Source organism: Microtus oregoni, unplaced genomic scaffold, assembly GCF_018167655.1.
Source record: "Microtus oregoni isolate MIOR12 unplaced genomic scaffold, Mior012 000081F_ref0000091, whole genome shotgun sequence".
Classification (NCBI taxonomy): domain Eukaryota; kingdom Metazoa; phylum Chordata; class Mammalia; order Rodentia; family Cricetidae; genus Microtus; species Microtus oregoni.
In genome coordinates this window covers 3,931,524-3,954,064 of record NW_024544541.1, presented here as the reverse complement: position 1 = coordinate 3,954,064, position 22,541 = coordinate 3,931,524, and the positions used below count along the sequence as shown (strand labels likewise).

General features: G+C 53.5%; 1 protein-coding gene across 1 annotated transcript in view; it reads right to left on the bottom strand.

Annotated features, from left to right (window-relative positions):
* Positions 1 to 429: 429 nt before the first annotated feature.
* Disp3 (dispatched RND transporter family member 3) overlaps positions 430 to 22,541 on the bottom strand; it is a 45,957-nt gene continuing 23,845 nt past the window's right edge. Inside the window, exons 4-21 of the mRNA XM_041643124.1 lie at positions 20,923 to 21,059; positions 20,080 to 20,214; positions 19,329 to 19,489; positions 18,147 to 18,286; positions 17,490 to 17,638; positions 17,160 to 17,321; positions 15,846 to 16,007; positions 14,201 to 14,314; positions 13,305 to 13,441; positions 11,776 to 11,960; positions 9,993 to 10,123; positions 9,729 to 9,901; positions 8,842 to 8,968; positions 8,261 to 8,406; positions 3,924 to 4,083; positions 3,204 to 3,317; positions 2,609 to 2,775; positions 430 to 1,637 (exon numbers count right to left, since the gene is read on the bottom strand). Coding sequence (XP_041499058.1) covers positions 1,275 to 1,637; positions 2,609 to 2,775; positions 3,204 to 3,317; positions 3,924 to 4,083; positions 8,261 to 8,406; positions 8,842 to 8,968; positions 9,729 to 9,901; positions 9,993 to 10,123; positions 11,776 to 11,960; positions 13,305 to 13,441; positions 14,201 to 14,314; positions 15,846 to 16,007; positions 17,160 to 17,321; positions 17,490 to 17,638; positions 18,147 to 18,286; positions 19,329 to 19,489; positions 20,080 to 20,214; positions 20,923 to 21,059 — 2,863 coding nt within the window. The 3' untranslated portion in view covers positions 430 to 1,274. The remainder of the gene's footprint in view (positions 1,638 to 2,608; positions 2,776 to 3,203; positions 3,318 to 3,923; positions 4,084 to 8,260; positions 8,407 to 8,841; positions 8,969 to 9,728; positions 9,902 to 9,992; positions 10,124 to 11,775; positions 11,961 to 13,304; positions 13,442 to 14,200; positions 14,315 to 15,845; positions 16,008 to 17,159; positions 17,322 to 17,489; positions 17,639 to 18,146; positions 18,287 to 19,328; positions 19,490 to 20,079; positions 20,215 to 20,922; positions 21,060 to 22,541) is intronic.

Sequence of the window (22,541 nt, the reverse complement as noted above, 5' to 3'; positions counted from 1 at the left end):
ACTCCAGCCCCCCCTTCAATATCTACTAGTGACTGGGTGAGCTGCTGTGTAGACCACCCCGGATTCCTTTCTCACCCTCAGGGATCTGTCCCAGCTCAAGCCGTGTCCAGCTTTATATAACTCAAAGGTCACGTGTTTGTTCCCGGGAAGGCCAGTGTCTGTCACAATGCCAGGCTTTCAGAGATGCCCAACTATGGGGCTGAATGGGCCCCATAAAGTCAGAAGCATCTTCTGAGCCCCAACCCCCACTGGGAGGCCCCAGCCTCACACCGAGCCCAGAGTGCTCCATCTCCATACTGGACACCCCTATCCACTCCCGTGTCTGTCCAGGTCCAGTGCCACCCTGGGTGGGGCTGCGCGTGAACACTTAAGTTATTGCATTATTAAGGACATGATGGAGCCAGTGAGGCTGGAAATGCTTGTGTTAATAGCAGCAGCCTGCAGTTTCGTCTCACTTTAATAGGGACCATCTGCCGTGAGCAGGCGGCTGGCACAGCCAGCTCCTCCCCGTGCGTGCAGCACCCCAACACACATGAGTCATCCGTTCTCAGTCAGGTGAGGGGGATGAGGTTTAGGAACTGTGGGGGTAGCTGAGCCAGAACTCCAGGGAGGGATGTTGAGGCTCCCTGGAGGTTGAGGTTGGGGCTGGGGCTAGGACATGCATGACCCCAGAAGTGCCTCTGTCTCTGCTGGCCTGGACACAGGCCTGGTGATGATCACGGGGTCATCAAGCACTGGCTGCATAATGCTGAGGGGGTGTGACTCAGGGGGTGTGTCCCCCTGGATCCGCTGTGCTCTTCTTGCAAAGGCCCAGGGAGACCTGTGCTCTGAGGCAACTTTGGCTCTGCCCTGATCCAGCCACAGGGCAGCCCCTGCCTCCTGGTGCCTCAGTTTCCACATCTGTAGAGTGGGAGTCCTGAAATGTCCACCCAAGCAGGCCGTGAACACTGAAGCGGCATGAGAGAAGACCCTGGTAAGGAGCCACCTGCTTGGTGGTGACTAGATACGGGAGGAGGGCAAGCATCCTCCACGACCGGGCAGACCTCAGTTGGGGAGAGGGGATGGAGACCAGACAGTATGGGGCTGTCTGACTCCACTCCCAGTCTGAGCTGTGATGAAGGTAGTGTGGCCCACACAGCTCTGAGTCCCAGTTCCACGAAGCCTGCAAGCGGAACTAGTTGGAACTGGGCCAGGAAACGGAGAGCCTCTGCGTCTCAGCTCCCTTCGTCCTCGGCTGCAAGGTTAGATGCTGGAGACAGGACCCAAGCACGGGGCTATAGTGTAGCCCCACTGGGCAGGGGGATCTTGTAGCCGCTGCGCAAGAGCACAAGGCAGGCACCCAGCCCCAAGGCTCCCGCCAGCAGCACAGCACCCAGGGCCTTGAGGAAGGAAGTCCTGGTCCGGGTGAAGGAGCCCGGGGCCATGATGCCCAGCAGGGCGGTGCTGACGGTGAGCGTGTAGAGAATGGATACGCCCGTGTTGAGTGCCACGATCTTCCCAAACTTGGCGAACGGGGCGATGATGCAGAAGAAGAGCGGGACGGTGGCGATGACGGTGGTGAGGGCGCTGGACACGATGGCCACGCCAACATGCCGGACGGCCTCCAACGTCCTCCACTGGCGCTGAGAGCTGGCATCCTGAGGCAGTGGAGAGAGAGTGGGGAGGGCTGAGCACCCACTGCGGGCATTAAACCTGGGCTTGACTTTGGAGTGGGTGAGCATACACCGCTGCCCCAGGCTGGCTCTGCCTGAGACTGGCTCCCACCTCGTAAGTGGGACTCTCACAGGGAGGGTCACAGGGCACAGACATGCTGAAAGGATATGCACGGTGGGTCCTTATACATGGGGGCTCTGACTGGAGTTATTCCAGTCTTTCAACCTGAAAGTGATTAGGAGTCTTAATTCTGTCACCTTTTGGTCCATGTCTTCACATCAAACCTAGGACAGGTAGCTTTAATTGTCTACTTGATACAGCCACCTGGGAGAAAAGTCTCAGTGAGCGGCTGTCTGCATCGGGTTGGGTTGGTGGGAATGGTTAACAGATGTAAGAAGACACAGTCTACTCTGGGCAGCACCACTCCCCAGGCAGGGGAGGTCCTGAGCTGTGCAATAGTGGATAAGTCAAGCTAAGCTCAAGCAGCAAGCGAGCTAGCAAGAGAGCATACATTCAGTTTCTCTCTGCTCTAGACTGAAGAAGTATGTAACCAGATGTTTGAAGTTTTTGCCCTGATCCATCTATAATGTTGGAGCATAAAGTGGAGTTATAAAGCAAATAAATGTTTCCTCCTCTAAGCTGGCTTTTGTCGGGGGGATTTTATCACTCAATAGGCATTTAACTAGAGTAACCCCACCTCCCATCCCTTCCTTAGGTTCACAGCAAGCTTTGGCTGTTACATGACCCAAGGGCTGCAGGGCTGTGCTTGCATGGCTGGAAAGACAACCTCCGTGCTCCCAGGGCTGTAGATTGCGACGCTGCAGTGTTGGGAACAGCTCCTAGGATGCAGCTTGCCCATGGGTGGAGTATGGGATGTTCATCTGTTCTTATGGGCCCTCCCACTGACCCAAGGTGGGAGCTGAGTCAGGGGTCAGGCATACACAGGACAGCTTACCTCAGCCTGGTGTGGGGGTAGATTTTCCCCAGCTAGCAGATAGCCTTCTACCAGATGGACACAGTAATCCACAGAGGAGCCGACCAGGATGGACAGCGAGATAGCCTCCACGGCTCCCATCTCCCAGCCGCTCCAGTACATGATGGTCACCACAAGGCAGACAATGCCTGCAGGAGGGACAGCAGAGGTACGCTTAGACATCCCCCTATCCACGTGGTCCTAAAGAGTCCCTAGGAAACAGGGACATCCAGAGTCAAGAGGGATGAGGGTCAATGCCAGAGAGAAGGGAAGAGATGAGGGAGGGGGTGGGTACAGCAACGTGTCACTTACCTGAATGATGGCACAGAGATACCTGGTTCTACTCAGGGAACACAGGCATGTAGTTTCTGTGTGTCACAGTCACATAATGCCAAACTGAGGGTCTTTTCATAGGGGTAAGAATGGCAACAAGGCCTTTTCTAGGACTGGGTGGCCAGAGGCTCAGAGGTCCAGAAGACTCTTCCCTGGTCCCACTCCCATGAGCCCGGCCTGTTGTCGCCTGCCACAGACCCTTACTGACCTCATCCCCAGGACACATCACCCTTGGCACACATACCCAGGATACTGAGGAGCACAGGCAGCAGGAGGAGGACATGGGTGGTGAACACGGCCACCGCAGCCACACAGATGAGAAGCGAGAGGACCAGGCCGTACAGGGCACTCTGTACCCCTGCAAGGGAGGAAAGAAGGGACTCAGGGGCTGCAGGGTGAAGAGACTGTGCTTCCTCTTGACCCCAGGACAGAGGTTATTGGCTTTGTAGGAAGAGCCATTTTGAGCTTTTCTCTAAGGTCTGCCCACAAGCAAAATTTATTTGGAGTTCAAGGAGTTAAACAGGGCCCCAGAGCAGATCAGACCCTAGGACCCTACTTTTAAAATTATTATTGTATGTGAGCCCATTGATCCAGCACACAGGTCGGGGTCAGAGGGCATAGGGGAGTTCGTTCTCTCTTTCCACCATTGGTTGGGGGACTGGCTCAAATGATCAGGCTTGCACAGTGAGCGCTTTTATCTGCTGAGCCATCTCACTGGTCCAAATGTTCCTTTCCAGGTGGCCAAATTCAAGATCACACATGGCCAGATGCCACCGGCAGGAGAGGACCCACACTCTGGCCTCTCATCAGTAGTCTGGCAACTGTATCTCATTTTCCTTGGGTTCTGAGCCAGGACTCAGGATAGCAGAGCAGTGGCGTAGACGACACCATGCCCTCATTGTGGGTGACTGCCTTTGCGTGGCTACTCACAGCCGGCCTGCAGGAGGGTTGGACTCACACCCACCTATGATCTCCATGAAGATTTGCTTCCAGTGCTCGCAGGTCTGGAAGCCTCGGCGCAGGGCTGAGCCCTCAGGGAAGGTCTGCAGCTGCTGCCGGAGGAAGCTCTCCCAACGCAGGTAGTCCGAGTAGGTCTGGAAGGAGGACTTGCCCTTGTATGTGGTCTGCAGGGGACATGGTCTGGTGAGACTAGTGGGTCTTCTTGCATTTCCTAGAGACAGCTACTCTGTGGCCACCAGCGGAGGTGTCCTGCGAGAATGTGGGGGCTGAGCCATCCCCCATGAGCTGCCGCTGGCTCTGAACCAACATAATTCTCTCTTAGACTCCTCCATGCTTCCTCATGTCACCCTCTGCCTATTCGGGAAGCCCCTCCACATGACCCTAAGACTGGTTTCTTTCTGTTCATGACGTGCCTCCTCTGGGCTCTCAGAACATCTGGGCAGATGCTTGCCTCTTGGCTGGTTATGCAAGCTTGCAGTGCCTTGGGCAGCCTGCTAGCTCACAGTGCACAGCCTTAAAAGGGACCTAGAACTTTCTTTTGTGTTGCCTCACTGACCCAGTTCTGTTATGATCTAGCCTCAGCATGTCTACTCACAGGTGTGTGTGTGTGTGCACATGCGTGTATACATGTGAGTGCTGCTGAGGTTCAGCTGGGAAGGGGATGACCTGCTTGGTCGTGGAGATGATCAAGGGCATCTCCAGTCTCAAGTTGGCTGTGGCATCAGCTTGTAAAAGGGAAGACGGTTCCACCACATGCTACGAGACGGACGGATCTTGAAGGACATGTTGCTCATGAAAAGGACAAATCTGTGATTCCATTTATATGATATATTTAGTGTAGTTAAACACAGACAGAAAATAGAGTGGGGGTTGCCAAGGGTTGGGAGGAAGGGCAAGAACTTTGCGATTAATGGGGACAAAGCTTTGTAGATGGATGGTATCAACAACAGTACAACTGTGACAATGTATTTTTCTTTCTTTCTGAGACAGGGTCTCACCATAAGGCCCTAGCTGGCTAGAAATTCACTATATAGGCCGTGCTGGCCCAGAGCTCACAGAAATCTATTTGGCTCTGCCTTCTAAGTACTAGGATTAAAGGTGTATGATACCATGCCCAGTTGCCAATGTCACAAAAAATTTTATGTTTAAATATCATGGGAGGTCTGCCCCTTTCTGAACGGAGATGGAGGAGTGGATGGGGGGGATGATAGATGGGAGGGAGAGGAGAGAATGGGAGGAGAGGAGGGAGGGGAAACTGTAATTGTATGTAAAATGAATAAAAAAAAGTCTAGAATGCTGGGATGGCCAGTCTTCGTTGTCAATGTGACTAGATTTAGAGTCAGTAAGGATTCGATGAGACACACCCCTGGATGAGTACGCTGAAGGTATTTCCAGGGAGCTACAGTAATTGAGAGGAAAAGACCCACTTTGGGTATGAGTGGCACTATCTCATGGGCTGGGGACCTAATTAAATAAATGTTAGGAAAATACTTTTGAAATGCCAATATTCTTTCTCTACTTCCTGGTTCACCATGACAGGAAACACTCCGTTCCACCACCCTGTCTCAGTCATGAGGGAGTAAACTCTTCCTCCCAGTCAGGTATTTTAGGTCATAGTGATAGAAAACTGGTACCAGGAGTGGGGTTGTTGCTGTAACTAACCCTGACCATTAGTTCTTATGCCCCTAGAAATTTGTAGGAGGAATTAGAAAAACTCTAGAATGTTCTAACCAGAGTTTATTGGGCCATTCTGGTTGGAGTTTGGAAGATCAGAATGCTGACAGGAATTTAGACAGTAAAGACTGTGTGCTTGAAGTTTCAGAGGAAGCAAGGACTCCTTTGGAAGTTAGACTTTTATTCATGTTATATTCATTCATGTTATATTCTGGCAAAAATCACTGTCTACATCTTGTCTATTTCCCTTCATGGATAATTTTGTTTTTTTTTTTTTTTTTTTTTGTTTTGTTTTTCGAGACAGGGTTTCTCTGTGGTTTTGGAGCCTGTCCTGGAACTAGCTCTTGTAGACCAGGCTGGTCTCGAACTCACAGAGATCCGCCTGCCTCTGCCTCCCGAGTGCTGGGATTAAAGGCGTGCGCCACCACCACCCGGCCCTTCATGGATAATTTTTAATTATCAATTTGAAATACCGGCAATGACCTGAGAAGAAACTCTCAGTGAGAAGCTGTCTGGGTCAGGTGGACCTGAGGGCATGTCTGGGGGATTATCTTGATGAGAAGACCCACTCATCTTGGCACCATTATCTGAGTAGGGAAGCTTGAACTGTATAAGACTAGAGATGAGGAGGTGGAGAGATGGCTCAGTGGTTAAGAGCACTGGCTGGTCTTACAGAGGACCTGGGTTTGATTCCCAGTACCCACGTACTGGTTCACGACCATCTGTAACTTCAGTTCCAAAACATCTCATGCCCTTTTCTGTCCTCTATGGGCACTGAATACATGTGGTATACAGACATACACATAGGCAACATTCATACATTAATAATAATAGTAATAATTTTAAGAGAGTGTAGAGATGAGCTCACACACACATGCATTCATTACTTTTTGCCTCCTGACTATGACAGAGGTGTGCCCAGATGTCTCAAGCTCCTGTCATTGTGACTTATTATGACGGACTGTGGCCTGGAACTCGGAGCTAAAACACACCTTGTATCCCTTGGGTTGTTTCTGTCAGGTATTTATCACAGTGTGCCGGACAGTTTCATGTCAGTTTGACACAAGCTAGAGTCATCTGAGAGGAGGAAACCCCAGCTGAGAAAATGCTTCTGTTAAGACTGGGCTGTAGGCAGGCCTGGAGAGCATTGTTTTAAATTAGTGATTGATGGAGGAGGGCCCAGCCCGTTGTAGGTGGTGCCATCTCTGGGCAGGTGGTTCTGGCTTCTATAAGAAAGCAGGCTGAGCAAGGCAGTAAGCAGTACCCCTCTATGTTGGCCTCCATGTTCCTGTCCTGTTTGAGTCCCTGTCCTGACTTCTTTCAATGAACAGTGATATGGCAGTATAAGGCAAACTCATCCTTTCACCCCCAACTTGCTTTTGGTCATGGTGTTCCATTGCAGCAACAATAACCCTAACTAAAACAAACAACAACTGGGAAGATATTAAGCAAGTCTCAAAACATGGTGAGAGGACTCATTTAAGGGTGACAGATTAATTAATTTAGCCAAGGAAGTTCCAAGACAGCACAACATTGAGGCTGTGGCATAGTTAATGCTGCCCATTTTTAGCCAAATTTATGGTAAAAATGAGTATTCAAAAACAAAAGCAGAGTAGAAGGATTTGAAAAACATGGAGTCTTCTCACAAAGGTGATCAACTGAAAGCTGTAGGAGAAGGATTGTTTCATAGATTAGCACTATCAAGGAAGCCCAACCATTTTGAACTAGGACAATAGGGAGGAATTAGACTCTGGGGCATAAAAGTGATAGCTCGTTTGGAAGATTTCCCTTGGCAAAAACAGGACCACCCAGGGAAGTGCTTTTCTGAGTTCAGCCACCTGGGCACTTAGAGGCTACTGAAGCCATGGCCCAAGGGCGGCCATATACTGCTCAAGTTGGTGTCAGACCGTGGTATCATCCACACGTGCTGGTTTGCAGGTATGCAGGATGCAAGAGGCATAGATCATGGAGCCTCACAGGGGCTCACAGTTGAGCGCTTCCTTGAGTCTCAGAGGAGACTCTGAAAGCAAGACTTTTGAAAAACATCAGAACTGTTAAGAATAATTTTTTTTTTTTTGAGACAAGGTTTCTTTGTGTAGCTTTGGTGACTGTCCTGGACTCTCTCTATAGACCAGGCTAGCCTCAAACTCACAGCTATTCTCCTGCCTCTGCTTCCCGAGTGCTGGGATTAAAGGCGTGTGCCACCAATGCCCAGTAGGGCTTTTTAACCCTGCTTTGTAGGCGGAGAATCAGAGGACAGAGAGAACTGGGGACCTGATCTACAATGTCATTGTCACCAGGATCAGGTAGAGGCTGGGACCCTGGTCTGCACAGGGAGGCAGCAGGACACCAGGGCGGCCAGGCCAGGTGATATGACGGTGTGCATGCGTGTGTACACTTATTCCTGTACCTCCCTTGGCGGAGCCGAGGGAACATAAAGATGACAGAGAGGCATCTCCTGGGCCCCCTTTCCTCCCACAGACAGTTAATCTATGTGGCAGAAAGGAAGAAGCTGTGTAGTCAGATGGGTAGTGCTTGCCACTGACAACTGCTAGCTGTGAGCCTCAGGCCAGAGCCGAGGTATTTTTCCCTGGTGGGGCAGAGAAACAGGAGTGTAGGGGGACATGCGTTCAAGACAAGCACACTGCGCAGCGCCCCCAGGCTCACCGACTCAAAGGCCATGGAGATCCACTGCACACGGCCCTCCTTGACACCCACCGCCCCGTGGGATAGCTGCCCTGGCAGCAGGTTGGGCTCAGGCAGCTCCTTACACTCGGGGTGCAGCATCTGCAGGAAGGAGGAGATGCTGTACCCTGTAGGAAGAAGCAAGAGGAGGTTGTGATGGGAAGAGTGGCCGGTACCACACATTACACCCTCACCTGCCTCTCAAGCTCCCAATGTGTCTGCAAACACTGGGCAGTGTCGTTGAGAGTCCTACAGCCCACACTTGCCGCTGAGGTGGAAAGTAACATTTTGGGCCACCTCAGCCAGGTAGTCTTTGGACCAGCAACTGAGCTTGCTCTCAGTTTTGGGAGAGCCCCCTCCCCCCGCTTGAGGTATTCCTATACATTACACTAGTACACATATCACACCTTAGGTGTGTGTGCCCATCCACTCGCAAGCCCGTGCATATCGGGGAAAATGTTTGTATGGAGTTGTGAGCGTTGTATAGGCATGCTCCAGCACAGACATCCAAACACTAGGCATGCGCTATCGCACCGTGTCATGTGAACCACGATCACACATACCTGAGGGCAAGCACTGGGCCCCGCCCGGCTTCACCAGCTCCGAGTTGCCCGCGATGGCCTTGCAGAGGCGACACAGGTGCCCGATTTCTTTGAAGAGGTCAAAGCTGCTGTCGTAGATGACGCTGCCCTTTCCCAAGGAGACACACCGGCCCGGGCACTCAGTGAGTTGTGGACTCAGTCCCAGGCTCCCCTTTCCCACTGTGGGCTCAGACCCTTCAGCCGCTCCCGTTAACTTTATTACCATGTCACCCCCTCATGTGGTACCCACTGTTCCCCTTGCTCTGCCCTTCTGGAGCCTCTGCTCCAGTAATAGCTCATCCCGCAGTCCCCTGCCCTTGTCTCTGTTCTTCCTCTCAACTGGACACAATGCTTTTCTCCTTTGCTTCCAGCCAGCTCTATCTTGCCTGCCTGTCCCCTCCTCGGTCTCCCACCCCTGCTCTGCACATGGACAGTGTCCATCTGTACTGGAAAGACAGAGCTCAACTTCTTCCTTTTGTTACAAGCATGTGCTGTCATGCCTGTGCCCAACCCAAACATGACCTCTAGTGACATTTTAAGTACACCTGCAAGGTCATTCAATCACACATGTTCAGTGATGTCTACATACTTCACCCCGGAGGAGGACCAGAGGACAGGTTTCACATGTGACTCCTCTCATCTCTGTTCCCGCCCCTAAAGGGGCCATATAGCCAGCGTGGGTCCCCAAATGTACCCATATTCTTGAGTAATTCTCAGTCAGTTCTGCTCAGTCCTCCAGGGGAACAACGTCCCCTCAGGGCTGCCATGAGTGTATATGAAGGACTGGACAGGCAAGCCAGGCACACGTGCCAGTTTTCAAGGTTGCTGCTGCAGCCGGGCCCTCCTACACCCATCCAAAGTGGCCGTACCGGGTCCCCGATAACGTGGTTGTCCATCTGCTGGGTGCGGTTGATGCCAATGATGCCAAAGACCACGAAGACCATGGCCCCGGTATCCACCAGTGGCCGCACTGCTGGCTTCCCACAGCCTGTGTTCACACAAGGGTTGAAGCCAAAGGTGGCAGAGATGCGGGCCTTGGGCACTGCAGGGGGGAGTCAGAGCCAACACTGAGGGGAGGGCTCAGGCTTCTGAGGCCCCCCTCGGTCCCCCCAGGGATGTGCCCCGACAAGTACCTTTGTCACTAGGCACGAAGAAGAAGCCTTTGGTGGGCCCATCGGGGCTGGAGCTGAGCAGGCACCCAGGTGGTGCCACACACAGGCGCCCGTGGAAGGGGGGCTTGTGAGACTGGGCAAAGTACAGCTTCCTGTGGAGGCAGGGAGGCCAGGCTGAGTCGGGAAGGCCAAGAAAACTCAAAGGATGTGAGGTGAGGAGGCCTGGCTGGCCTAGGAAGTCCAGGAAAGGTCGGGGAAGACGAGGCAAGGAGACCATTTCAGGGGTCACGGAGGGTGGGAACCAAGCTGTGTTTCCCCTGGCACAGGAGCAGAGGGTGCCCAGGGCTGGGAATCTCATGGCTTGCTTTATCCCTGCCTTTGCCAAGACTAGCCTGGCTCTCAGTCTCCCACACTGGCACGGGTTGGGGAGGCACAAATGTCCAGCTTTGGAACAGCCCTCCAGAGTTCAGGAAGGACCTAGGGCCGGCTTTAGTGTCCCACCTCAGCAGCCTATAGACCCATTGAAACCCGAGGAGTCAAGGAGCCTTGAGTTTGCCACTGGCTTCTAGTTTCTTCTAGAATGCTCATCCAGGGAGCTGCTAGGCTCCAGGCCACATCTGTGCATACAGAACAAGCGCAGTCCTGGGCTCAGCAGCAGTCAGTCCACCCTGAGACAAGGATGTTTGGCTGGAAAGGACCCCGCTAGAGCCACCTCAACACCCGCTGCCTCCTGATTTCACCTCTCTGCTCCAAATGAAGTCAACCTGTGGTGATGGGGGAGCTGAATGCCTGATGCCAGTTCCCAGTCAGACCACAGTGCCCAGGAAGCACACTTACTATAGGCCTGGCACTGAGATACCCTCCTGGAATGGGGCTGGGCTGTTCCCGAGTATGAATCCTAGTCTGCCAGCATGCAGCTGCCACTTGGTAGTCTCCTGTCTCCCAGAGAGGTGCTCGCTACCCCATCCTGTCTCCAGCATGCAGACACACAGCTCACATTTGGTGTTAGTGAAATGAATGCCTGAATACTTATGTCAAGACAGCCTTACCTGATAAATAAGGCTGTGTTCAGAACACAAGGGTATAAAGCTGGGGACATGACTGCCTTGGGGGCTTGAGACTCCATGTGGTGCAGAATGTAGCTCTCATTCAGCAAGAATTAGGTGCCTGCTGCATGCCGGGGGGTGGGGAGACTGAGTGTAAAGCAGAAACTGCACCAGATACAGTCTGCGCCATTCCCCGGCAGTGTAGGAGAGGGTGCAGGAAACCAGCTGCTTGCTTATTACAAGTGAGTGAGAACCTCGGACAGGAAGTGTGTCACACACTCATCCGGCCAGCGGAGACCTACTGAGTGCCAGACACCACACCAAGTGTGGGATGCACCAGAACAACCTCTCAGAGCGTCCGAAGGGCACCTTTCCTGGGGTGGGACAGGTCACCTGCCAGAAGAACATGCCTGCATGGAGAGTTTGGGGTGATGTGGGATGGGGCAGGGGCTCTGCTCAGGGATAGCCTCCCCCAGGGGGTGACATCAGGCTAGAAACTTGGATCTGGAGAAGTGAAGCTCAGAAGGACTTGAGCAGAATGTTCCAAGTACAGGAGACGGTGACCGCCAATGCCCTGAGGTGGATCCAAGAGATGGCCATGGTGACAGGAAAAGCAGAGCTGACAGGAACAGTGGCAGACTGGGCTTGGGGAATCGTGGGCCCATAATCTTTGCTAATATCTCCTTGCCTAGACTGAGAGAAGCGAAGAGAAGCAATGGTCTGGGTGGTGCACACAGGTCTATCTGCCTGGCTCTTACCGGGTATGCTGTTGCTCCTTGGTGGCCACGTAAAAGCTGAAGTCAAACTTCCAGCCCCGCTTGGCGTCGCAGGCCAAGGCCGTCACCATCCACTTGCGGGAGGGGCTCGCCGCCTGGAGCAGCCCTACTGTAGACATACAAGCGGTCAGCTTCTTGGTGAAGTCACCAAAAGGCGCTCTATACACCTAAGCAATGGGTTGACAGAGACAAGACACGTGACTCGGGGAGGCTGCCTGGGCCTGCCCGGCCTCAAGGTCTGTCCCCTCCCTCCTTGGCCTATCTCCCACCCTGTCCTGCTTCCCAGAGCTCAGAGGCCTAGGCTTGAACTTGAAAGCTGGGCAACCCTTCCTCTCTCCCTTTGCTCCCTTTCTCTCTGAACGTCACTTCTTTCCACCAAGAACTCACTGGGCTAGGCCTAATTGTCGACTTGACACAACCAAAAGTCATTTGGGAGGAGAGTCTAAATGAAGGACCCTCTGCACTGGGTTGGTCTGTGGGGGATGTCTCAATTAAGTTAACTGGTGCGGGAAGAGCCAGCTCGCTGCGGGCAGCACCATTCCCTAGAAAGGGGGTCCTGAACTGCATATGAATGGAGAAGCGGAGCTGAGTACAAGCAAGTGAGCATGCATGCATTTATTGCCCGCTGTTCTTGACTGGAGATTTGATGTGACTAGCTGAAGTTCTTGTCTTGATTTCCCCACAATGATAGACTGTAGCCTAGAATTGTCGACTGAAATAGACCCCACCATTCCTCCCCTAAGCTGCTTTGCATCAAGGCATCTTATCACAGCAAGAGAAACTAGGAAACTAGGTGTCTCCCTGGGACAGGTTCTGTGCCTGGATCTAAGGACTAAGCCTGGGCAGGATGGGCAAGGCCCTGCCCTCATGGACATGGCAGTGGGGATGCTGTCAGATTCCAGATGGGCCAGAGTCAGTCAGACAGGACCATCAGGTGAGAGAAGGGGCAGGGGAGAAGGGCATTCCGAGAAGGGAGGTCAGGCAGGGCCGTGGAGGGAGGGAGGGCATTTGTGGTGGACAAATCTGACCAAGTAGGTTCCTCTGTGCCAGACATCTGGACGGTGGGAAAGGGTAAAGGAACAAGGATGGTACTCCTGTTGAGGGAACACTGACTGTGGGCTTATCCTGGAAGGCTGTCTTCTGGGCAACCTCTTGGTTATAGGATAAATTATGGGCTGCCAGTGGGGACACTGAGTTCCATCTGTCTGGTGGCACACAACTCTTGTTCCCTGTCCATTAAACCCCGTTTCATAGATGAGGAGACAGAGGCTCAGAGAAACGGAATCACCTGCTCAACAACATGCAAGTTGCACATGCCAGAGCTAGGACTCAAACCAAGGTCTGCCTGGACGTAGGCCCCATAACACATCTGTCTGCTATGGACTGGACCTCATGTGCCTGGAGCAGCTCAACCCTCAAGGGCCCTGCTACCTGCCTACATGGCCAGTATCCACCAGCATGGCACCAATGGCCCCTCCTCAGTGCCTAACTCCCTGACAGCCGAGGCTCACCTGGAAGGATGGCACCTCTCCATCTCCAGGGGATACAGCTTGCCAGGGGGCTGGTAGGCTGGCATTGAGGGACAGCCTGTAGACAGCCGGACGTCCTTTGCTCTTCACTTTGGAGATGTACACAGTGCTCATGGACTCTGAGAAGAAGCAAGGGATGGAAGAGGAGTGGGCAGTGACCTTAACAGCTTCGGGATGGGACAGAAGTCCACCTTAGCCCTGTTGGTCGAGGAGCTGAGCACTGAGCTTGGGCTCCTCCTCAAGGATTGACACTGGCCCTTCTACCAGAAAGGGTTTGTGGGAATGATAGTGGGAGGTGAAGGTAATGGAATGAGATCGTGGTGGTGACGGTCATCGGGCAGGTGACAGTGATGGTGGAAGGTGGTAACAGTCAGAGAGTCACACAAATGATGTTGGAGACACCAGCAGTGAAGTAGGCTGGTGTTGCCATCCATGGGATACAGTGTCAAAGATGGGGCTAGGTCTGTAATGGCAATGGTGGGAACCACCGGTGACAATAAAAGTGGGTGACAGGGAAAGGATAAAGATAACCGTCCACTAGGGTCACTTCCCCTTGTCCCAGCACTTCTTCAGGAGACCCCTAAGAAATGAATCAAAGCTCTGGACACCCTTATACTGACTTTCAGAATGGCCTTGGTGACCAGGGCAGGCTCATGGAGGCTGCAGTTGGCAGAAGAGGCCTTGAGCTCTCCTTGAGTTCTGGGGGCTGTTGAGATGGCGGATGAGGACTCTGATTTTTCATATGTTGTCCCTTAAATGACCCAAGGACACAGGTTCTTGCTCCCATGGAGGGGGGGTCAGCTCTAGGTGTGATCTGTTCTCCAGGTGGAGTCAGACACGGGAGAACCAGGGTGCATCTACCCACCCACTCCACTCACCCTGCGCAGTGGCCTCAGGCCGGCTGGCCCAGGAAGCCCCAGAACCTCGCTTCTTCTTCTCCAGGGATGTCCTGACATTGTTCTGCAGGCTGTGGGGCTTCTCCTGGAACAGACCTGCCCCCACACACTGAGTCAGGGACATGGGGGTCCCTCTGGCCACGCCTGGTGGTCTAGGAGGACAGGCTAGGATCTGTGAAGGGCCCAGAGGCTGGGAGGAGTGGCTATCAGTGGTTTGAGGGAGAGTCAACAGAATCGAGGAAAACATCAAATGTTTATTTTGTCCCCATCTGGCGATGTCCCCACATGCCCACTCTGCGCCTCACTTTCCCAATTATCAGGGGAGGGTAAGGCTGGGCAATGGCCTGCCTTGTTGTAGCACAACAGACAAAATGTTGGTTTAAACTGAGAGAAATTTCACACATTAAAATATCAGCCCTCATAACCACCCAAGGTCAGGGTTATTAATCGCATTGGCAGAGGAGAAAGTCGTAGTTTTGGGGACCAGGGACAGCATAGGAAATGAGGGGAGTTTGGGAGAGGTCGCCCTTTGTAGATCTATAGCCCTCTTTGCTGCCACACAAAGAAGGGGGTGAGGTGGTTCTCCTTCAGATGGCTGCTCTGGCATCTGTCCAGCTGGGAAGTAGCAGGGGTCAGGCGGGGGGGTCCCTGGGAGTGTGTGTTGTGAACATAGAGAGCGGCTCTGAGACCCAGGGGCTGAGCTGGGACTGACTATGGATGCAAGGCTCTGGGTACCTGTCTGCTCCAGTCTGCTATCATGCATTCGGCTCATGCCATGACCAAGGGGGAAGTCTGGGTTAATGGGAACAACGCCCTAACTAAGTGAAGGCAATTACAGCACTAGCAGCCGGGCTCCTCCTGAGCTGCAGCCACTTAGCTCGGTAAAGCATTCTCCCATTCTGGTTCTGCCTAGCAGGGCAGAGTGGTTTCACTTGCTCACCTTTGCCGCACCCCCCCCTCCGTCTCCCTGTCCCAAGCAAGGGCCTTGACCTTGGAAGCCACTTTTCCCCCTCTTGCTCATCAACACCTACTGTGTCGTCCTCCTAGAGGTACCAAATCTCTCCTAAGACAGTGACTCTTGAGCCCCTCCATGGTTCCTCCAGAGATGGTGCCAGCCTCCTGCCCACCTCCAGCTGGTCCATTTACCCAGCTCCCCCCAGGACTCTGCTCCTCCCATCAACACACGGGCCAGTATTGGCTCCTGCAGCCACTCCTCTCGGGCTTGGCTCTGTTCTTCTCCCATCACCGCCACTGCCCGCAGCCTAGAGCCCTCTTTCCTTGCCCCTGCCCACCTGGCCTCACTGAGCTCCTTCCTCTCCTTCGGGCTAACCCACGCCTTCCCTCCACAGCTCTATTAGCTTGGTTGACTCTCATTCTTTAAGTCTCTGTTTAGACACCACCTTCGGGCAGCCCTCCAAGATATCCATGCCCACAGAGCACTCTCTCCTCCCTCCACAAAGGCTCCTCTCTGCTATTGGGACAGTTTGTCCCTGACTCAGCAGTGTGGACCCCCGAGCCTAGGATGTCTGTCCTTCCTGCTTACTGCATCTCTGCAATAGTTCATCTCTCAGGCCAACAGTGGGCTCAGACACCACAGGATGTGGGCTCAGCCGGTGGGGATCCTCACCTGAGCAGGTGATGCAGGAGATGCCCTCGGCACTCAGGTTGTACTTGAGGTCCAGCAGCACCTGGATGTTGGTGTCAGGCCGGAAGAGCAATGGGGCCCGGCTGGCGGGGCGGAGCCGACTGGCAAAGACCAAGGACAGGATGAGGATGGAGGCGAAGAGTCCTGTGAGGAAGACGCCGTGGAAGGTGGATGAGGCTGGCACTCCACCCTGGCGGAACCACTGTCAGTGTGGAGAATGGGCAGGGGGGAGTAGTCCCACCAGAGGTAGAGACTATGGTGTTTGTGGAGTTGCTGGGCCCGGCTGTAAGGTACAAACTGACACTCATCCACAGGGCCAGTGTGGCACTTTGAATGTAATTGACCCCCCCATAATCTCATAGGGAGTGGCATGATTAGGAGGTGTGGTGTTGTTGGAGTGAGCATGGCCTTGTTGGAGGAAGTGTGTCACCGTGGAGGCAGGCTTTGAGGTCATATACACTCAAGATACTACCCAGTGTCTCAGACCACTTCCTGTTGCCTACAGATCAAGATGTAGAACACTCAGCTCCTTCTCCAGCAACATGTCTGCCTGCACGCCGCCATGTCCTGCCAGGACAATAATGGACTGAACCTCTGAAACTGTAAGCCACCCCAATGAAATGCTTTCCTTTATAAGAGTTGCTCCAGCCATGGTGTCTCTTCACAGCAACAGAAACCCTAGCTAGTGTCTCAGAGCATCTGACAGTCCCTGCGGACCTGGTACTTCCCCTTGACTGCAGCAGCTCTGATGAGCCACTGAAGAAGGCGAAGGCTCCTCATGCATACTGAGCACCTGGCATGCCCCACCTGTGCCAAGCTGAGACTTTTATAAACACATCACGCTCCTGAGAGCTGTCTTCCTAGACCCTTGAGACAGAACCCAGGCCCGGAACAGGCTTCTACCACCGAGTTATGCCCTACACCCTGGGCACCATTACCACCTGCATTTTCAGGACAAGAACTCAAGTGTCAGACTGCCTGGCACAGCCAAGGTCACGGTGGGCAGAACCGGGGTTCAAACTCAGCCAGGCTAGTCTATTCCAGGGCCAAGCATGAGGACTTTGCTCTCTTGCCTGGCACAGGGCAGCCTGTGAGCTGTGGTGGAGGAGGCCCAGGGGAAGGAAGAGGAGGAGAAGGCAGAGAAGAGGTCCCACCCAGGTCTCTAGGTGCTACTCCATACCCAGTGTTTGTTACTTGTTTTGTTGTTGTTGTTTGGCTGGTTTTGGTGGGGGTGCGTCTACCCTCATGCCACTGTAGCGGTGGAGCCGGAAGGCGGAAGGAAGTGTTCACACTTACCTACAATCACCCAGCGGCTCTTGACAGCTGCCCATAAGACCCAGTGGTGCAACAGCTCTTGCAGCTGGGCCAGGAGCTGGCCCCTGCTGCTCCCATCGGGGGTGGGTTGCAGACCCTCACGGGGCACAGATACCAGCGACACGTCACCCAGCTCTAGAGACACTGCCAGGCAGAGTGGTAGCCAGTCAAAGTCTGGGCCTCAACCTGCTCTGGCCCACACCTGCCTGGGGAAGGCCACACACCAGGTAAGGTCCCCACAGGCCATCTGGCCTGGCCCCCTTGGGACCCGCCTATCTTTGCATGTCCCTGGCCAGGCTGGCCAGCTCTCACCTGGCTCATCCTCCACATTCAGCAAGGGGATGTCATCATCCAGGTAGGGTAACGGGCCCTGGGCAGGGCCACCCCCAGCCCGCTCTGGAGCTGCAAACAGGTCCCCAGGGAAATGCAAGGAGCTCTTGCGGCCGCACTTCTGGTGGCAGCTATGGAGGGCAGTGGACAGGCATGAGGCTAGGAGTCACAGCACCCAGAGAGGATGGGGCAAGACCAGGAAATTGCATGAGCCCAGGCAGCACATGGCTGCTCCTGCCTCTCAGGAAAAGGCAGCCCCGACCACAAGAGCCAGCGCTGAGTTCTTCTGGGGCCATCTACCCTCAGCTGTCGCTCTTCCTTGGGGACACAAAGGGTCACGGCAGGTGAAAGAGCTGTTCTATGATACCCTATGCCTAGGTCAGATTCCACATTTCCATAAGAGGCAGAGTAAGAGGACACAGGTCCTTGGGCCCTTGAGGGGAATGGTGGCTAAAGATGGTCAGTCCATAAGGATGCCCACCTCCTGTCCACATGTGACCACAAACAGATGCTAGGCAACAGTTGTTCCCTCCCTGTCCCTACCTAGCCCAGGGCTGAGCACACAGAAGCCCAGAGGGTTTGGAAAGAGATGGCTGGGTGCTGTGGCTACTCAGGGTGTGAAGGGTGCAGGCCACTCACCTGCTCTGGCATGAGCTCTCCAGGGGTGCCATGTAGAGGCTCCAGAGGCCCAGGGCCGCAGGCATGGTGAACAGGACAGCCAGCCAGCAGCAGGTCACAATGAGGGACATGAACAAGCCAAAGTCATGTACAGCTGGAATCTGCAACCAGGAGGCACGAGGACAGGATGATGGCTAGGCTTGGCTGTCTCTACAGCCGGAGACAACCCAAAGCTGGCTCTCTCCAGGATAAAGTAGGAACAGTTTGGCTGCGGGATGATAGCGCCAGGCCTGGAGGATGCCAGATTCTGGGGCTCTGCTGGACACAGCAGCAGAGGAAGAGCGTGCTCCACCCGAGGGCAGAGACTCGGGTCTACCTGCAGCCAGCTGGGAACAGCACCTCGCCAGAGTAAACATCCCGAAGCGCTATTACCCAAGTCAAGACACATGCCCCCAATCCAAGCTGCCAGTTGTTGAGAAGGAAGGGAAGTTTAGTACCCAGCAATGAAAACAGGTCACAGAGTCTCTCAAGATGTGTTCATAGGTACACAGGACCCACTCAGGAATATGGAAGTGGGAGCAACGCCGGGAGAGGGGGGAGAGGAGGAGAGAGAGGGAGAGGGACAGACAGACAGACCAACTGTATGAGGGATGAAAATGGGGCATGAGGTGCCAGGGAAAGAGCTCAGGCCAGGGGCGAGGAGACTGTAGAGGGGTCGCCATTTACCAGCTGTGTGACCATGAGTCACTTTACCTTTCTGAGCCCCAAGTTTCTGTGCTAGGAAGAAAAGAGACGGTGACTATACTTTTTTTTTTCTCTCCAAAAACCCAAATTGTTCTCAGTTACACCTGTGTCTAAGGAATAGAGTTTCCCTGGGGTTGATTGCAATCCCTTTTTCATCTTTTTTTTTAATTTATTTATTGACTATACTTTTATCTTGGGTTGTAAAAATCACATGAAAAGAGCTTCAGAACCTGCCGGGTTCCCCAGGGCCACGGCGGGGTACCTATTTGTGAGCACCAATAACTAACGGTATGATTGTAATCACCCCACTTGTTGGTTTTGGAATGAATGGGTGGTTAATCGCAGAGATGGACTTCGGGGTCACAGCAAGGGTCCTGAGATGAAGGTGCTGGGGTCAGGAGCCAGCCATGTGTGGGCAGATGAGAAGCCAGGACAGGGACTTTGGAGCAGGCTTCCCACCTGGGAGAAGACGTTGGCTGCGTAGGCAGCGGCCGTGGTCAGCGAGGTGAAGAAGGTGGCCTTGCCTGCTGTTTGGATGGTGTGGATCATCCTCAGCTGGGGGTCCTCCAGGTGGGTGGCCTGGCGGTAGGTGTTGATGAACACGAAAACATCATCCACACCTGTAGGAGGGAGGCCCGGCCGGCCGGAGGGCAGCTCAGCTCAGGCCCTGCTGCTGTGTCCCTGAGGCCAGGTGTGGGACGGTCTGGCAGAGGCTTAAGGAGGGCTATCTGGCTACAGCCAAGCCCCACCAGCCAGTCTCCTTGGCCCCACCCACTATGGCCAAGCCCCACCTACCAGACTCCTTGGCCTCACCCAGTGTCTCCAAGCCCCACCCACTGTGGCCAAGCCCCACCCACCAGACTCATTGGCCTCACCCAGTGTCTCCAAGCCCCACCCACTGTGGCCAAGCCCCACCCACCAGACTCATTGGCCTCACCCAGTGTCTCTAAGATCCACCCACTGTGGCCTAGCATCACCTACCATGCTCCTTGACTCCACTCAAGTCTCCAAGATCTACCCACAAAGTCTGAAGCACCACCTGTGCCAGACTCCTTGGCCACACTCACTGAATTCAAGCCCCATCCATCATGCCTTTTGGCCCCACCCAGCCCTCTTCCAAAGTTGAGCTGTGGTTTCCACCACCTTCGTCACCAGCCAGGATACCTTCTTGGGGAATCGGGAGTCCTGTGCCGCGGCGGGGAAAACTCACCAATGCCCACGATCACAAAGGCGGCCACTCCATTGAGGATGCCAAGGTACTGGATGCCAAAGACCACGTGGTAGAGGAAGAGGGCCACCAGGCAGCTGAGACCGATGCTGGCAATCCCGAAGAAGGATAGGAACACTGGGCAGTGGAGGAGCAGAAGGGCCATGGCAGGGCCCTCATAGAACACAGGCCCCCTTCAGTAACCCTGACCTCAGCCCCTCATCTTGGCCCCCCTGCACCACTCTGTCTGTTCCCAGCCAGGTGGAGGGACAATTGGCAGAATTTGAAGCCCTTCATTTCTACAGAAGGCCTGTGTGGCAGATGGGACCTCTTATAGACAACCTCACAGACAAGGAGAGAATTGTGAGTGTTTTATACTGTGTGTCACCTGAACACACAGTATAAAACCTATGTCCGGTTCACCACTGGATCTGGAGGTGTCAGAACATCGGGCATACAGCTAGTGCTCAGTTAATATTTGCTGCATGGATGATTGCGTGCCTTGTCCAGTTTTCTATCTCTGCTCACTTGGGCAAGAGCACACACCTACTGTATACAAGCAGCTATTAGAGGCAGCTGGTGCAGGTGAGGAGGTGGCAGCAGCGGGGAGGAAGGTTACGGGCTAAAGGGAAGCTGATGTAGTACATAGAGCAGGCTCTTGAGTAATCCATAACAGTCTAAAAATATCCCAGATGCCCCTACACAAAGTTGTCGTGGTGTCTGAGCGTCATCCGGCCCAGCACGGACAAAGCCAGATTCGAGGCTATCCCGGAACGCTTGAGCAGGCTGGCGCGTGCTGCGGGGAGAGAAGACGCTGGCTCACATGAGCCTTCCGAGATGCCGTACCTGAGCAGGAGGTGAGGATGTAGACCAGGGCTGCAATGCAGCTGCTGCTGATGAAGGCAAGGAGCATGTCGTTATTGAAGGTCCTGCGCACCTCGTAGTCAAAGAGGTCTGTGCCCCCATAGAGGACCTGGACTTTGCTGGTGGAGGGAGGCCGTGGAGAAAGGAAATACAAAAGAGAGACTGAAGATGACTGTGGACACTTGAGAGCCGGAGCTGTGCCCTTCATCCGCGGATCTTTACCTTGACTGCTCGTTAAAATCACTTGAGCTTCCAAAAGTCTTAATATCTAGGCCTGATGCCAAGCAAATTAAATCTTAATTTCTTGGGTGGAGCTGAACCAAGTGTTTGTCCCTTCCCCCAAATCTTCCAGGTGATGCGTACATTGCATCAATCTTAGCCGAGGTTGAGAGCCACCATTCTACACCAATAATAATCAGTGACAACCAACCCCCATGCCACCTTCAGTTCTCAACGGTTCACAGCAGAATCTAAAGGCAATCAAACTGGCTCCAAATAATCCCATTTTACACCGCTGTTCAGTGTGTGCACACTACAAGTTACTTACCGCAAGAGAGCCTACCAGGATGATTAAGCTGCTTTCTCTCGTGTGAATGTGGATGTGGTATGTTCATGCCTGCTCATATGCGTGAGTGCACATGTGTGCACATGCACTTGTGTCTGTGTGGGTGTGGAAGCCCAACATTGATGTAGAAAGTCTTCCTTGATGGCTCTCTCTGCCATATTCATTTTCAAGTGAACCCAGAGTCCTCTGGCACTACTAGTCTGGCTAGCCAGCTCGCTCTGGGGCTCCATCTCCACTTTACAAGGTTTAGAATTACAGGTGGACTGCGACAGTCACCTGGCGTTTATGTGGCTTCCAGAGAGCCTGTGGATCTGGGGCAGGTGCCTGGTCCTCACAGTCAGGCAACAAACACTTAGCCACTGAGCAATCTCCCCAACTACAAACTGTATTTATTTTTAGTTTCGTCAGACAGAGCCCCACTATGTATCCCTGGCTGGCTAGAAGGTTCTATTATACCAGGCTATACTTGAACTACGGTAGTCTATCTGGCCCTGACTCGTGAATACTGACATTAAAGGTACACCACCATACCCAGCCCTCTCCAAACTGTATTTTTAAGATTTATTTTTTTTTATTTTATTTGTGTGTGTGTTTCTTTGTGTGTGCCATGGATGTGTGGGTACCCACAGAGGCTCATGGAAGGCTTCAGATCCCCTGAAAATGGAATTACACCTGGTGTGCGTTCTGGGACCTGAACCCGGATCCTCTGGAAGAGTACTGTATGCCCTCAGCCACCGAGCAACCTCTCCGGCACCCAAGCTGCTTTAAGAGGCAAGCAAGAGTGACACTTTCAGCAGTGCCGGAGCGACGGCTTGACATCTGGACCGGCCTTACCACCGCAACCACAGACATATGAAGAAAAGGGCTGGAGAGGAGGCTGAGTGGTTACAGCATGTGTGTTCTTACAGAGAACCTGGGTGTGATCCCGGGTACCCATATGGTGGCTCACAACCGTCCATAACCTAGTTACAGGGGATCCGACAAGCACTCACGTGGTGCACTTATATGCACGGAGGTAAAACATTCACATACATAA